Source organism: Microtus pennsylvanicus, chromosome 7, assembly GCF_037038515.1.
Source record: "Microtus pennsylvanicus isolate mMicPen1 chromosome 7, mMicPen1.hap1, whole genome shotgun sequence".
NCBI lineage: Eukaryota > Metazoa > Chordata > Mammalia > Rodentia > Cricetidae > Microtus > Microtus pennsylvanicus.
This window is the reverse complement of record NC_134585.1, coordinates 117,309,804-117,325,528: the sequence shown is the minus strand read 5'-3', so window position 1 is coordinate 117,325,528 and position 15,725 is coordinate 117,309,804. Positions and strand designations below refer to the sequence as shown.

Genomic DNA, 15,725 nt, shown 5'->3' with positions numbered 1-15,725 from the left:
TGTCTATGTGCCACATGCATGTCTGGGGTCCATGGACACCAGGAGAGTGTGTCAGATCCCCTGGAACTGGAGCTACAGGTAGTTGTGAACCATCATGTGGGTGCTGGGAATTGAACCCCAGATCCTCTGTGTGCACAGCCAGTGAGTGCTCTGAACTACTGAATCATCTCTCCAGCCTCTGGGAATTATCTCTGTGTCAGCCATTTCCTGTGACCTAATTGATCCCGAAGTCCCTTGAGAACTGGGGGCTTTATATGTTAGTATAGGGTGGACATGGTGCAATCACATGACTTGGGTGTAGGGTAGTGAGTTCTCTTGATGTTTAGTGGAAAACTGAAGGGGTTCCATTCGCCATTCTAGACAGACATCCCCTTCCTGAGCACGCTGACTGGAGGAGCTTTATGGAGGGGAAAGAGACTGGGATGTGGCAAGAAGCTGAAGTAGGGCTACAGTGGTCAGTTTTCCTCAGGCTGGCTGGGTTTCTCAGACTTGAGTGCAGCTGGGTGAGGAAGGAGGCGTGTCCTTAGCTCCCCCTGCAACACAGGGTCTTAATATGTAACCCTACGTAGTGTGGAATGCCCTACACAGACTAGGTGACCTTCAACTCCGAGTTCTTCCTGCCTCTGCCTCCTGAGTGCTGGGATTAAAGGTGTGCACAACAAAGCCTGCCTAGCTCTTAAGGCAGTTAGGTTTGGGGCCAGCATCAGAATTCTATCAAAATCTAGAGGTTAAACATAGTTTTCAACTGTTTGATTCTATGTCTGCCTGACTCAGAACTGCTTGGAACTGTCGAGGGGGGAGGAAGACAACAGACCCAGACTGTAGGGTGCCTGCTCCAGCCACTGTGATCAGGCACACACTCTAGACAGAGCTGGATCTTGAGGACTGCTAGGGTGACCAAGGGCCTCTCGCAGCCAGACTGTCTCCAGGGCTTCTTAAGGGAGTAAAGGTGAGGGTGAGCTCTGGGTAACGTTAATAGTTCATCCAACCATGACATTCTTCTGTGACCCAGGAGAACTGTCCTTGAGGGGGAAAGGAGTCAAGTACCATGGCGTGATTTCAAAGGCTAGTTTTGAATGTCTGCCTCAAAGTCTGTGCCCGAAGATGTGAGGTGGGGACTAAGTATCTATTTTTATGACTCTGTGCAGGTGATTCTAAAGGACAACTGGGATTGAGATCCAATTTGTGGGTGGCTGTGAGCCCTGAGATTGTACCCCATACCTGTCACCGAACCATTTAATCTTGTGTGTGTGTGTGTGACTATTTCCCCTGCATGTACGTCTGAGTGTGTACCACACGCATGCCTGATGTCCTTGGAGGCCAGAAGAGGGCATCAGCTCCCCTGGAACGGGAGCTGCAGATGGTGTGAGCTGCCACGTGGGTGCTGGGAACTGAACCCAGGTCTTCTGGGAGAGCAGCCTTGCTCTTCACCACTGGGGCTTCTCTCTAGCCCAGCACTGGGGCCTTCACAGGCATGATTTATTCCCATTAGTGACACCTGATGACCATTGGGTTTATATAGCCTTGATTGCCCTGTCTCTCTCACAGTTGGAGGCAGCTGGCATGTTTGGGTGGGGCTGGACAACTCCCAGGGGAGAGGAGAGGATGCTCTGACTCTTGATCTTACGTCTCTAGGGTTTGCTACTTATACTTAGCTCCTTTCTTGGTAGAGCTTGGGCCTTGGGTTTGAACCTGAGCACCACCAAAGAACAACAAAAGATCGCAAGTGGTGGCCCTTGCCTTTAATCCCAGCACGCGGGAGGCAGAGGCTCACAGGAATTAGACAAAAAAATAGATTTTTCTTTTTGGCATGTAAGCACGTGTGCCGTGCACATGTATGGGTGTGTGCAGATGGAGAAGGGGTTAACCCTCAGTGATTTTTTTTTTTTTTTTTTGAGGCAGAGCCCCTCACTGGTCTGGAGCAGGTGGCTGACTGATGAACTCCAGGATTCTGCCTGTTTCCACCTTCCCAGCTCTGGGGTTGCAAATGTTTGTTATCATATCAGCGGGTCCCAGGTGTCTTAGGGTTTCTATTGCTGCTATTGCTGCAAAGAGACGTCATGATGATGGCAACTCTTTTTTTTTTTTGGCTTTATGTCTAAAAGCCACTTATGAGTGAGTACATATGATAGTTGTCTTTCTGGGTCTGGGTTACCTCACTCAATATGTTTTCTAGATCCATTCATTTGTCTGGAAATTTCGATGTGTCATTTTTTTCTGCTGTGTAATACTCCTTTGTGTAAATGTACCACATTTTCCTTACTTGTTCTTTGGTCGAGGGCTATTTAGGTTGTTTTCAGGTTCTGGCTATGACAAACAATGCTGCTACAAACATAACTGAGCACATGTCCTTGTGGTATGATTAAGCATACTCAAAAGTGGTATTACTGGATCTTGAGATAGGTTGTTTCCTAATTTTCTGAGAAATCGCCACACTGAAATCCAAAGTGGCTGTACCAGTTTGCACTCCTACCAGAAATGGAGGAGTGTTCCCTTTACCCCATAACCTCTCCAGCATAAGTTTGTCATCAGTGTTTTTGATCTTGGCCGTTTTTACAGGTGTAAGATGGAATCTCAGAGTTGTTTTGATTTGCATTTCTCTAAAGATGTTGAGAATTTCCTTAAGTGTCTTTCAGCCATTTTAGATTCTCTGTTTAGGTCTGTATCCCATTTTTTTTTTATTTATTTATTTTTTTTTGGTTTTTTCGAGACAGGGTTTCTCTGTGGTTTTGGAGCCTGTCCTGGAACTAGCTCTTGTAGACCAGGCTGGTCTCGAACTCACAGAGATCCGCCTGCCTCTGCCTCCCAAGTGCTGGGATTAAAGGCGTGCACCACCACCGCCCGGCTGTATCCCATTTTTTATTGGATTATTTGTTCTTTTGATGACCAATTTCTTGAGTTCTTTGTATATTTTGGAGATCAGACCTCTGTTCAGTGTGGGGTTGATGAAGATCTTTTCCCATTCTGTAGGCTGTCATTTTGTCTTTTTGACTGTGTCCTTTGCTTTACAGAAGCTTTTCAGTTTCAGGAGGTCCCATTTATTAATTGTCTCTCTCAGTGTCTGTGCTACTGGGGTTATATTTAGGAAGGGGTCTCCTGTGCCAATGCGTTCAAGTGTACTTCACACTTTTTCTTCTATGAAGTTCAGTGTGGCTGGCTTTATGTTGAGGTCTTTGATCCATTTGTACCTGAGTTTTGTGCATGGTGATAGATGTGGATCTATTTTCATTCTTCTACATGTTGATATCCAGTTACGTCAGCATCATTCATTGAATATGCTTTCTTTTTTCCATTTTATATTTTTTGCTTCTTTGTCAAAAAATCAGGTGTTCATAGGTGTGTGGATTGATATTTGGGTCCATTTGATTGGATTTTTTTTTCTCAATGCTTTACTCTAAGGTGATGTCTGTCTTTGAGGTTGAGGTATGTTTCTGGCATTCAGCAGAAGGATGGATTCTGTTTTTGTATCCAATCTGTTAGCCTGTGTCTTTTTATAGGTGAGTTGAGTCCACTTATATAAGGGATATTAATAACCAATGATTGCTATCTCCTGTTAATTTAGTTTTTGTTGTTGGTGATGTTATTGTGTGTGTGTGTTTTTCCTTTCTTTGTGATTTGGTGCTGTGAGATCATTTATTGTCTGTGTGATTGTGAATGTAGCCAACTTCCTTGGGTTGGAGTTTTCCTTCTAGTACTTTGTCATGGATATCTTGTTTTGTTTATCTATGGTGTTTGAAAGCTTTGCTGGGTATAGTAGTCTGGGCTGGCATCCATTGTCTCTTAATGTCTGCATAACTCTTGACCGGGACCTTCTGGCTTTCATTGTTTCCATTGAGAAGTCAGGTGTAATTCTGATAGGTCTGCTTTTATATGCTACTTGGCCTTTTTCTTTTACAGGTCTTAATATTCTTTCTTTATTCTGTATATTTAGTGTTTTGTTTATTATGTGGTGAGGGGACTTTTTTGATCCAATCTATTTGGTGTTCTATAAGCTTATTGTACCTTCATATGCATATCTTTCTTTAGGTTGGGAAAGTTTTCTTCTATGACTTTGTTAAATATATTTTCTGTGTTTTTGAGTTGGATTTCTTCTCCTTCTTCTATCCTTATTATTCTTAGGTTTGGTCTTTTCATGGTGTCCCATATTTCCTGGATATTTTATGTTAGGCTTGTTAGATTTAATGTTTTCTTTGACTAGTGAGTCTATTTCCTCTATTGTATCTTCAGCGTTTGAGATTCTCCCTTCCATCTCTTATTCTGCTGTTTATGCTTGCATTTGTGATTCATGATCATTTTTTCGTAATTTCCTTTTCTATAATATCCTTGGTTTGTGTTTTCTTTATTGTCTCTATTTCATTTTCACATCTTGAATAGTTTCTTTCATCTGTTTAATTGCTTTTTCTTGGTTTTCTTTAAGGATTTTGTTTTCTTTCAATTTTTTGTTTGCCTTTTCCTCCATTTCTCTGAGGGAATTTTTCATTTCCTCTTTAAGGGCCTCAGACATTCTCCTAAAGTTATTTTTTAGGCCATTTTCTTCTGCTTCATCTATATTTGATTCTTGCTGTTTTAGGGCCACTAGTTTTTGTTGGTGTCATCTTGATCTTTGGGGTGTTGAATGTGTTCTTACCTTGTCAACCCTTCTTTTCTCTGATTGATGTAGCTGAGGCTGTCTGTGACTCTGGTGGTTAATTTTCCAGGTGCCAGTGAATCCAAGGCTCAGATGGTTGTTCCTCATGGTGCAGTCAGGGCCATGGTTCCAGTTACCCCTGAGGTCACTGGTTGTTCCCAGGGGCCGCTCTGTGCTGGGGAGAGGGTAGCTCTGCAATCCCAGGGATGTTTGGGCCTTCTCCCAGGGAGGTTGCTTGGCTGGGGCTGCTCTCACGGAGGTTGCTGCCTTGGGCCTGCTCCAGCAGAGATCACTGGCTCAGACCTGCCCTTGCAGAGGTCCATGGCTAGAACCTGCTCCAGCTGAGGTCTCTGGCTCTGGCCTGCTCCTTGTGTGGTGGCTCCCTTGGACCTGCTCTTGTAGAGGTTGCTGCCTGGGGTTGTTCTGGAGGAAATCACTGTCCCCACAGCAACTCTTATAAAGGAAAGCATTTAATTGGGGCTGCTTACAGTTCAGAGGTTCAGTCCGTTATCATCATGGAAGGGAGCATGGCGGCATGCAGGCAGATGTGGTGCTGGAGAAGGAGCTGAGAGTTCTACATCTGGACCGGCAGAGAGCAGGAAGAGCTAGTAAACCACTGAATCTGGGTTCAAGCTTCTGAGACCTGAAAGCTTACCCCCTAGTAATATGCTTCCTCTAACAAAACACCCCTACTCCAACAAGGCCATACCCAATAGCATCACTCCCCATGGACCAAGCATTCAAACACTTGAGTCTTTGGGGGTCATTCCTATTCAAACCACCACACCAGAGATCTGACTCAGGTCCTCATGCTTGAAAGGCAAGAGCCAACACTCAGCTCTGAACCCTTATGTGACCTGACTCTTGTTGTTGTTTTTGTTTGTTTTTTAAGACAGGGTTTCTCTGTGTAACAGCGATCCTGGAACTAGTTCTGTTTACCAGGCTGGCCTCGAACTCACAGAGAGGCTCTTGTGCTTTTGAGCCTAAAATGTTTCGGGGAATCCCACGTTCCTGTCTCTGTCTGGAGCACAGTCTGTGCTCCTGTCAGGTTTCCACTGAAGCTAAGATTTTCAAATCCTTTCAGGAGATCACGCAGCTGATGTTTAAAGGGCTTTAAACACCTCTTTCCCCACTTTGGTCTGGGTTGGCTCATGCACATTCAAGCCTGTGACATTTCTTAGTAGGACATTTCCACCCACATGAAACATTATCTTGGAACAGAGGCTTCAGATGGAGTTTTGCATGGAGCAGTCTGACAGGACAGACAGGCCTTCCCACAAACCCACTCCCAGCAGAAGCAGTGATAACAGTTCCTTACCTTCCTCCAAATAGCCCTCAGTGGACAGTCCGTCAGCTTCCAGGCTCAGACACACGAACTGAGGCCGTCTAAGCTGGACCTGCTGGCTGTTTGGGCCTTGGGCTTGGGAGCTGTCTTCTGGCCCTGTCAGTGTCTGCTTTTCTGTGGAAAAAGCCTAGTAGTTTGAATCCTTTCTACTCTGACCCCTGGCAGAAGAGCCTCCTAACGCATCTGTGTTCATTTTCTCGCCTTCCTAACGTGCAAAATGCTCTGAGCTTTTCTTCTGGACCTTGGTGTATCATTCACTCTTGAGAGGAAGAATCCAATTGTTTGGAAGAAAATGAAGTCTAAAGGTGAGAGTAATGTTATCAGAAAGAGTAATGGACAAACACCTCTGTGCCTTTGCTGTCTGCCTGGCCAGGGCCTGGTTCTTGCTGTCTGCCTGGCCAGGCCCTTGGTTCTTGCTGTCTGCCTGGCCAGGCCCTTGGTTCTTGCTGTCTGCCTGGCCAGGGCCTTGGTTCTTGCTGTCTGCCTGACCAGGGCCTTGGTTCTTGCTGTCTGCCTGGCCAGGGCCTTGGTTCTTGCTGTCTGCCTGGCCAGGGCCTTGGTTCTTGCTGTCTGCCTGGCCAGGGCCTTGGTTCTTGCTGTCTGCCTGACCAGGGCCTTGGTTCTTGCTGTCTGCCTGACCAGGGCCTTGGTTCTTGCTGTCTGCCTGACCAGGGCCTTGGTTCTTGCTGTCTGCCTGACCAGGGCCTTGGTTCTTGCTGTCTGCCTGGCCAGGCCCTTGGTTCTTGCTGTCTGCCTGGCCAGGCCCTTGGTTCTTGCTGTCTGCCTGGCCAGGCCCTTGGTTCTTGCTGTCTGCCTGGCCAGGCCCTTGGTTCTTGCTGTCTGCCTGGCCAGAGACTTTATTATTTTTCCACACACAAACAACTTGGTTGCCAAGAATTGACTTTTCCTTGTCAGTTCAGACAGGAGTCATGGCTTCCTTTCATCTCCAGTATTTTGATAATTGGGAATAGAGCCGCTTTGGGATATTCTAGAAATCTCTAAGTCTTCACTAATTACCTACACACCCACCACCAAGGCCTGGCCCTCAGATTTCCTCATCAAGAAGTAGATGAGCTGGGGGTTGAAGAAACAGGAAACAGATCCTTAAACACAGTGTCCTGGTTAGGTCAAAGCTTGGAGTCCAGACATCTCCATGAAGCAGCAACACAGACCTGAGGCCCTGACTGATGCAGGAGCTACATAAAACCAGGATGTGGACTAGATAGAAAGAGGAATGGAGGTGGAATAATGGAGCTAAAGTGAATTGACTCTCTTAAATACTATAAGGGAAAGAGGTTTTTGCCCAGGGGGTCCCATGTAAGACCAGGAATTTGGAGTTTTGGGTGGCTTGGTTGGGGTGATGGTATCCACTAATCTATGTGGGGGACACCTGCTGGTGGAGGGACCAGCACTAATCTGTTAGTGACTGGGTCACTGTAATGGCAGACATGGCAGGAAGTGGACAGAGCTAGAACTGCTGACCTCTCCCTGTAGGCATGTGACATTTCAGAATTGCTGTTGCTCTGAACTGGCTCTAACCCTGACTTTAGCCATAGCCGTGGGAAAAAACGGTGACCTGGTGCACCCGAGTCTCTTCAAAGCCTCAGCCACGGGTCTCACTGTTCTCAGACTGGCTGTTAGAAACTCTGAACAGCCGCCCAAACCAGACACAGCTTGAGATTGTGCCAAGAAAGAGTAAACTCACGTCTTTCTGGCCTGTCGGGCCTTTGGGTCTCCAGGGAGATGGGAAAACATCCCCCAGTGGGGATGGATTTCACATTTTCTCTTTGGCCTACAGAGGAAGAAAGGAGGGATCCTGTGGTAGCCAACCCAGGGTGTGAGACAGCTGAGTTTTAAGGTAGATGCCTTAAAAGCAAACATTTATCTGTCGACCAAAAACACAGCCGCTTCTTTTGATGAACGCACAGAACCCAGCACCCTTTATTCTGGCTGTACAGGCACATTCTGAATTGGAAGCCTGTGGATGAGGCTGCCCACTGTTTACCTGGAGGAACTAAGAGGGATGACGGAAGCCTTCAAGGCTTTCCAGCCCTGTGGAGCTCAAAACTGACGAGGTCTAGAGAGTAGCTTGTATGTGCTGTGCACAGGCTGAGCAGAAGGAGCAGCTCAGAAGCCAAAGTCAGAACAAGATTAGAGGTGGGCAAGTGAGGAGAGCCGGCTGGTGCTGGCTGCCCTTGGCTCCTTCCTCCCCGAGGGGCCCTTTCCGGGCTGTGCCTTTGATGTGAGGAGCTGCTGTGCTCTCCCAAGCAGTGAGGACAACCACCCGTACCTGCGGCTTCACTCTTCTCTCCTCCAGGTGCCTGATGGGGCCATTTCTTGGGGTTTTTTTTTTTGACCACAGAAATTTTCACACTCAGCTTTGCAGAGAGAGAAGGAAGAGCTTGAGGCACGGAGCCACAGGTAGCGGAGCTCTTCCTGTCTGCTCGTTCTGCCCTGCTCTGTGGGAACCAAGGCCTAACGGCATATTGAGTGGCCACAGCAAGGCCTCTAGGGAGCCTGCAAGCGTACTGTTGTCTGTTCGTCATTCTGCCCCTCCATGTCTTATATAGTCACCTCTTCCTGTCCTTCCAGAGCGAAGGGACGTGCTCACAAGCAGGAGCTGTGCCCTGAAGACAACGGAAGGAGCTGGCCGCAGCCACCTCGGCCCCTTGCTTCATATGCCAGCCTTTTGCTGGGCTCCCCCACTCCCACTCTCCTCTGAAAACACAGGGCTGAGCAGGAGGCCTTGGAGCCCCTAGCAGTTGGTCCACTTCCAACAGTGAGGACCCAACCATTGTTCACACATTGTTCCTTTTCTCCTCTGGTTGATCCAGGCTCTTCCCCTGTAGCGGCAAAACATGAGGAGCTGGATGGGTGGAGACAGAAATGGCCTTATGGGGGGTGGGGAGAGCCCTTAGTCTGCCATTGGCATCTTTTCTCGGGTACCTTACTCTGACTAGAAACTTCGGGACCACCCACAGCCATTTTTGTCCCTTCCTCCCAATTTCATGTATTGTTGCACAGTTTCAGGTGTATATGTCCTGTATTTTGACCAGTCTCCTGGTTACCCTCCTGTCCTCTGCTGCTGAACCCCTACTTCCCAAGACCCTCTTTCACATGTTCTTGTTGTGTGCCCCACTTGTGTTTGCGCCAGCCAGGGGCGCGCCATCTTTTCAATTGCATCACCAACACGATTAGCGTGCTCGGAGGCCTGGCTTCTCTCCTTCCCCCTCTCTCCCTCCCCATCTCTCCCCCTCCCTGCTCTTCTTGGGAATTCATTTCTCCATGGAGCTGGTCCTCTTTCTCCCCAGCCCATTCCTTCTTCCCCAAGCCCCTTCCTTGTGCCGTCTGTATCTCTTAGCTCTCACACAGCATGACATACACAACATTTTTGTAGATTGAGACTGCACTTTTGTTTCCCAGCTGCCCAGACCCAAATCATTACACAGAAACTCTATTAATTACTATTAAATTAACTCATTACTATTAATCTGTGCATGCCACAGGGTTGTGGCTTACTGGCATGATGTTACTCCTTCAGCAACTGTGTGGCATCTCTTTGATTCTGCCTGTTCTCTTTATATATATAGATATCTGTTTGGATTTCCCACCTGGCTTGACTTTGCTAAGCCATTGGCTGAAATAGCTTTATTCATCAACCAATAAAATCAATACATATTCAGAAGGACACCCCGCAGAACATTTTGTTTTAAAAATATAATTATGAAAAAGCTATTTCCCCAGATTTGAAAGGTAGCATGTAGTTCGTCTTATTCACGAGCTAGAAGCTGACAGACTCACCAGATACCGTGAGCACAAGTGAGGTTCTCGGAGGTGGCTGTGGGCAGAGGACAGGTGGGAGAATGTCTTAAGGAAACTTCTGGGGGCTGGGAAGACAGACCTGTTCATTAAAGCGCTTGCTGTGTGAGCTCCGGGACAGGAGTTTGGAGCCCCACAAATTCTGTGAAAGTCTGTGGTGTGTGTCTGCAGTCCTCACGCCGAAGAGACGGAGGACGGCTGGACCTGCTCGCCAGCTACTACAGTCAGAGCTGTGCGCTCTGGGTCCATTGAGAGAATCTGTCTCAACCAATAGGATGAGGAGGGATTGAGAAAGACACCTGACAACACTTCTGATTTCTACACATGTGTATATGCGCGCGTGTGCGCACACATACACACACCATCACTACAACCACCACCACCGACCCCAGCACATGCCCCAAGGAAGTCTATTATTCTATCTGCTAATTAAAATAAGGTAGACTTGGCTTCCTAAACCTCCTAGATCACATGTTTTCAGACTGAACCTCTTTGGGTCAGAGGACAAAGGTGAGTGTGGTTGGAGCTACTGAAGCTAAAGTACCTGTGGTAAGTGCTCAGCTGAACACATGGGTCCGAAACGCAGGTGAAAAGGCCATTCTCGGGGAATGTGTTTGGAAATTGTGAGCATGGTCTGTGCAAAGTGTCCCTGGAGCCCCTGTGTTGGTACACTGCACACAACAGAACAGAACCGGACAAGCAGACACAGGTTTCACGCTCCAATCGGATTTCCTTGTCTGTGGATTTACCCATTTGCTTTTCATCACAGAAATGGCCTCCGCCTTCAACCCCAGAGAGTGTAAATTGTCCAAACAACAAGGGCAGAACTATGGCTTCTTCCTGCGCATTGAGAAGGACACCGATGGCCACCTGGTCCGGGTGATTGAGAAGGGGAGCCCGGCAGAGAAGGCAGGGCTCCTGGATGGGGACAGAGTTCTCAGGATCAACGGTGTCTTTGTTGACAAGGAAGAGCACGCGCAGGTGAATGGATACTTGGGGTTCGGGCACCTCTTCGGCTCCACATCTCTGTGCACTCTGAGTTTGGGGATCAGTGGAGCTTGGTTCTCCTCTGGATGCCCCTGGTTCATGGCGGGCAGTCTAATTGCTTATGATGAACTGAGACCTGTAGAGAGTATTATGTGGCCAGCCTGATGACCCGAGGGGTTCAGTCCCTGGGACCTGCGTGGTGGAAGGAGAGAACTGATTTCCTGTGCCATGGCATGTCCCTACTCTAAAACTGATCAATCAATTAAAAACTTATTATGTAATAGTGTCAGGCCAAATATGCATTGTCTGTTTGCTGCATGCTAGACAGTTTTCTCTGAATAAGCTACAGCCCTCAGCACAAGCCTGTGAGGCACGCGTGATTGCATAGACGAGGCAGCCACGTGCAGGTGACGTAGCTTCTTCACATTTGTGCAGTGACTATACGGGAGAGGGGGTCCTCGCCCCACTTCGCCATCATTCCCCTTTTGCTGCACTACGCCACCCCTAGACCCGAGAAGCCCCGCTGTGCTCTTTTGACCTCCCTAATGCTGAGCCCTTTTAGCACAGTTCCTCATGTTGTGCTGCCCCCAACCATATTATATTGGTTGCTACTTCATAACTGCAGTTTTGCTACTGTTAGGAATTGTAAATATCTAATACATGGCCTCTGTGGAAGTGTTGGTCAATCCCTCAAGGGGGTCGCAACCCACAGGTTGAGAACCACTGCTCTAGAGCATTCATTCATCTCTGGGAAAGACCAGTCCTTGTAAGGACTTCCTAGATTCCCACGGTGCCAGGGTTCGGTCTAATCCTCCGCTGTGTGTGTGTGTGTGTGTGTGTGTACGTATACATACATACATATATATTGGGAGTGTAGGGGTGAGTCTGGTACTCCTCTGCTTAGGGTATGGGTATCAGGTCAGCTGCCAGACCTTTAGGGACACGTGATGCAGGTGATGGGGACAGGAGGGTGGTGATCAGGACGTGGTATCCTTTGACCACTTCCCCTTTCTTCGAAGGTGGTGGATCTGGTGAGAAAGAGTGGGAATTCCGTGACTCTGCTCGTCCTGGATGGAGACTCTTATGAGAAGGCTGTAAAAACACAGGTGGACTTGAAAGAATTAGGCCAAAGCCAGAAGGATCCGGCTTTGAACGATAAGAAACCAGGCCCTGTGATGAATGGGGCAGTGGAGACGTGCGCCCAGCCACGGCTCTGCTACCTGGTGAAGGAGGGCAACAGCTTCGGCTTCTCTCTGAAAACCATCCAAGGTGAGCTCCCGGAAGATGATGCTGTTACTGACAGTCTCTCTGCAGTGGCTATGAATGCCCACAGCAATGCCATTCTCTTCCTTCATCTCCAGCATGAATTCTTTACCCTGCAGCTGTGCAGAGAGAGCTCTGGACTTTGGACAGCTGCGAGACCTGAGAGGGGGCTGGGCACTCTCTCCCTAGTGTTTGCCAGGCTGGCCCTGAGGCCGGGGTTCTAGGGCTTGGTGCCTCTGCATTGTTTTGCTTCACATTCCCTTGGTTTACAAGACAGGGTTTCTCTATGTAACAGCCTTGACTGTCCTGGAACTCATGCTGTAGACCAGGCTGGCCTCGAACTCACAGATCTGCCTGCCCCTGCCTCCTGAGCACAGGAATTAGAGGTGTGCACCGCTATCACCTGGCTTCATTGTTCTTTTCTAGCTTCCTTAGGGTGAAGATGGAGGGGATGAGGTTTTTCAGTTACCTTTGAGTGAGACCGATACCTCTTTTTATGGCCCAGAGAAGCCAAGTGGTCATTCACTTAGTCAACAAATATTTGAGCATCTGTTGCCATGTTCCAACCCCAGAGCTGCTAGAGCTGCTGTGGAAACCCTGTCCTCCTGTGACATTAGAGCTCTCTTAGTCGAAGCCCAGTCTCAATTGTCCCAAGCTGTGTCCCTGACCTATGCCGCAAAGGATATACTTGAGAATCACTGGTCCTCGGGAAGTCCTAGAGGTCCTGTTTCTGTGGTTTCAGAGGACTGTACCATGCTGTATTGTTGCCTGGAGTTCTTTAGTGTTTGTTTACCCCTGCAAAACTGGCCAGAATCAGGAGTCATGCTATCTGGCTGGCTCCATCTTGAATTGTTGAACAGAAGAGGTTGGTAGGTCCAGAAAAGATCTTGATATATAACTGCCTTTCAGAAGTTAGGTTTATTACAAGAAAGAGCCATGAGGAGTGTTTGATCATTACTTAAAGCTAGTGTTGCCCCTGCCCACATTCTCTCTGGGACTGGAGAGGACTGATGACCCGTCGTGTTTGGTGGAAGATAGAGAAGACCATTTGACAGTTTAAAATGGTTTTCAGAGGTTACATGACCTCTAGCAAGAGACAGAAATTAAAACCATGAGAGACAGTCCTCACATCTGGACCATTAAACCCAGTGGTGTTGAGGGCCAGAGAACCTTGATATTTCTTAGAAATATATTAGTGGTAAAATAGTGTTAAACAAAGGCAGGGGACTAGTGAGCTGGCTCAGTAGGTAAAGGTGCTGGCTGCCCAGCCTGATGACCTGGGCTTAATCCCCAGAGCCCCCCTTGGTGGAGGAGAAGACCAACTCTGACCTCCACAAGCATGGTATGGTGCGTGTGTGTGCGTGTGTGTGTTCATCCACAGACACAGATAAAAAGTCAAAATTCAGTCTACTCAGTTGGCACTTGTGCTGACTCCTGCAGCAAGGCAGTTTGTCAGCTGTGTGGAGAGAGCTTTTCTTCACGACAAACTAAGATAATGGTGGCTGTAAAAGAAACCAAACAGCAATTGGTTTGGAGAGGAAGCTGACATAATTGCCTCAGGACTCAGGTTTACTAGAGTGAAAGAGGGCCTTGAGGCCGTGATGGGGGCTGGGGCGGGGAACAGCGGATAACACAGTATATGGAGAGTCAAACATGGTGGGGTCTTAAAGGGAAGGGCAGGCTTCCCCTTGAAGCCTGAAGAGAGAAAAAATGAATGGATGAGTGAATAAACGAGATGAGAAAAATGAATGAATGAATGAACGAGATGAGAAAATGAGTGAATGAGTGAATGGGATGAGAAAATGAATGAGTGAATGAACATGAGAAGGATGTTGGGGGTGGGGTTAGAGCAGCCTCTTCAGAAGTCACTTTTAGAGCTATCTCTGAGCCCAGAACAAGGAAAGGTCTGGCTTTTTGCTACCTTTTAGGGATGGTGAGGAGTTTCCCATCATGGAATTTAGTTCAGCACAGCCACACGTGACCAGGAGCATGGAGCTCCCAGGTACCACAAGGTTAGAGCTGGGGAGCCCCATCACAGGTGCTTCTAACTCTGTTCCAGAGAGAGCCGCAGGGAGGCGCCATCCGTGGGTTCTAATGGGCAATATGGGAACTGTTAAAGTGTTCGAGGAAGCTGAGCTGATGGTCCTCCTACTCCTTACCAGTAACGCATGTGGCCGCATAAAGCTGCCCTCGGAACAGACGGAAATGCTGGCGTCTAGGAAGAGTTACTAGCACTTCTTTGGGTTGGCACCTAAGCCACACATGTGATCCTTTCCCTCATCCTCCTTCCTTTGACCCAGCTGCAGGGGAGGTTCGTGGACTCCAGCAGCGTGTGGTGGTTCCATCGAAAGGGGGAGGAGCGGAGTGGATCTAATCCTACAGATGCCAAGATAAGCGTATGGAGCAGTAGTTTCTGGTTCAAAATGCCAATGCCAGACATTTATTTTTAAAATTTCCATTGGTGTGTGTGTGTGTGTGCGTGTGTGTGTGTCTGCGTGTGTCTGCGTGCGCATATGCCATGCTAAATGGGGTGGGGATCAAGGGATAACTTGCGGGAGTTCTGGTCTTCCACTTTGTGGACCTGGGAATTGAACCCAGGTCGTCAGACTTGGCATCAGCTGCCATCACCCTCTGTGTCATCTCACCGGCTTGTCACTGGGAGTCCCGCCTTTCCTTAAGTCAGGCTGAGGATTGCTCTTCACACCACCAGACCCATGCTGGGTAACAGCAGTGCCCAGCCTTGTGCTGGGAGCTGTAACTGAGTTGGGAGTCCAGGCTGATGGTGATGTGAGGCCGCTCTGAAGGTATCCAGGGGGAGCTCTTCATCACCAGGCAACTGAATCTCTCTCCAACTCTTCTTCAGGTAAAAAGGGTGTGTACCTGACTGACATAACACCCCAAGGAGTGGCCATGAAGGCGGGTGTCCTGGCCAACGACCACTTGATTGAAGTAAATGGAGAAAACGTAGAGAACGCCAGCCACGAGGAAGTGGTGGCGAAGGTAATCTAAAGGGCGCGCTTCTCACCTCCGGTGCTAACAGGGCTCTGTCCCCCCACTTCCTTTCACAGAGTCCCTGGTGGGGCGGACGGTGCTAACAGGGCTCTGGTCCCCCCGCCCTACTTGTTTCTATTTTTACATTTGCTTGTAGCAACCCCATGTGAAAGTAATAGAAATTTCCAGAAATAGACTGTTCATAAGTTCAAATAATTATTAACAATACAGTGTTATAATGGACTTATTATTTATTGTTAGTCACTGTATCCAACTTGTAAGTTCAACTATTGTGGATACATGTGCAGAGGCAGAAACGGCACAGACGAGGCCTAGTACTGTTTGCCCTCTGTGGACGGTTGTGTCGTTCAGTAACTGACAAGGGTACTGCACAAAGATGGATCTTCTAGGTACCTTCTGGGTGGTGGTGTGGGTGGCAAGGGACGGATTTCATCACTACTCGAAACAGAGTAACTGCACTAAAGCTTTTTAGTGATTTCTGAAGTCTCCACTTAGTATTTCCATCCTGTGGGCAGTCATGGGTATCAAACTGTACCTGCCAGGTATTGGAAGGTCCACAGCATGCTGGCACCACAGCAGGGCTCTCCTGTCGAGGTCAAGATGGAATCTTGAAAACCGACCAACCTTGCCGGGCGGTGGTGGCTCATGCCTTTAATCCCAGCACTTGGGAGG

General features: G+C 48.2%; 1 protein-coding gene across 9 annotated transcripts in view; it reads left to right on the top strand.

Annotated features, from left to right (window-relative positions):
- Window positions 1-15,725, top strand: part of Pdzk1 (PDZ domain containing 1) — a 54,264-nt gene that overhangs the window by 29,020 nt on the left and 9,519 nt on the right. For 8 of the 9 annotated variants that reach the window (XM_075978044.1, XM_075978045.1, XM_075978048.1 and 5 more), the window contains 3 exons: window positions 10,561-10,772; window positions 11,798-12,047; window positions 14,905-15,041. In XM_075978044.1, coding sequence (XP_075834159.1) covers window positions 10,563-10,772; window positions 11,798-12,047; window positions 14,905-15,041 — 597 coding nt within the window. In that variant the 5' untranslated portion in view covers window positions 10,561-10,562. Of the gene's footprint in view, window positions 1-1,166; window positions 1,251-10,560; window positions 10,773-11,797; window positions 12,048-14,904; window positions 15,042-15,725 lie in introns of those variants that run through there. The other variant, XM_075978050.1, reaches the window with a different exon arrangement.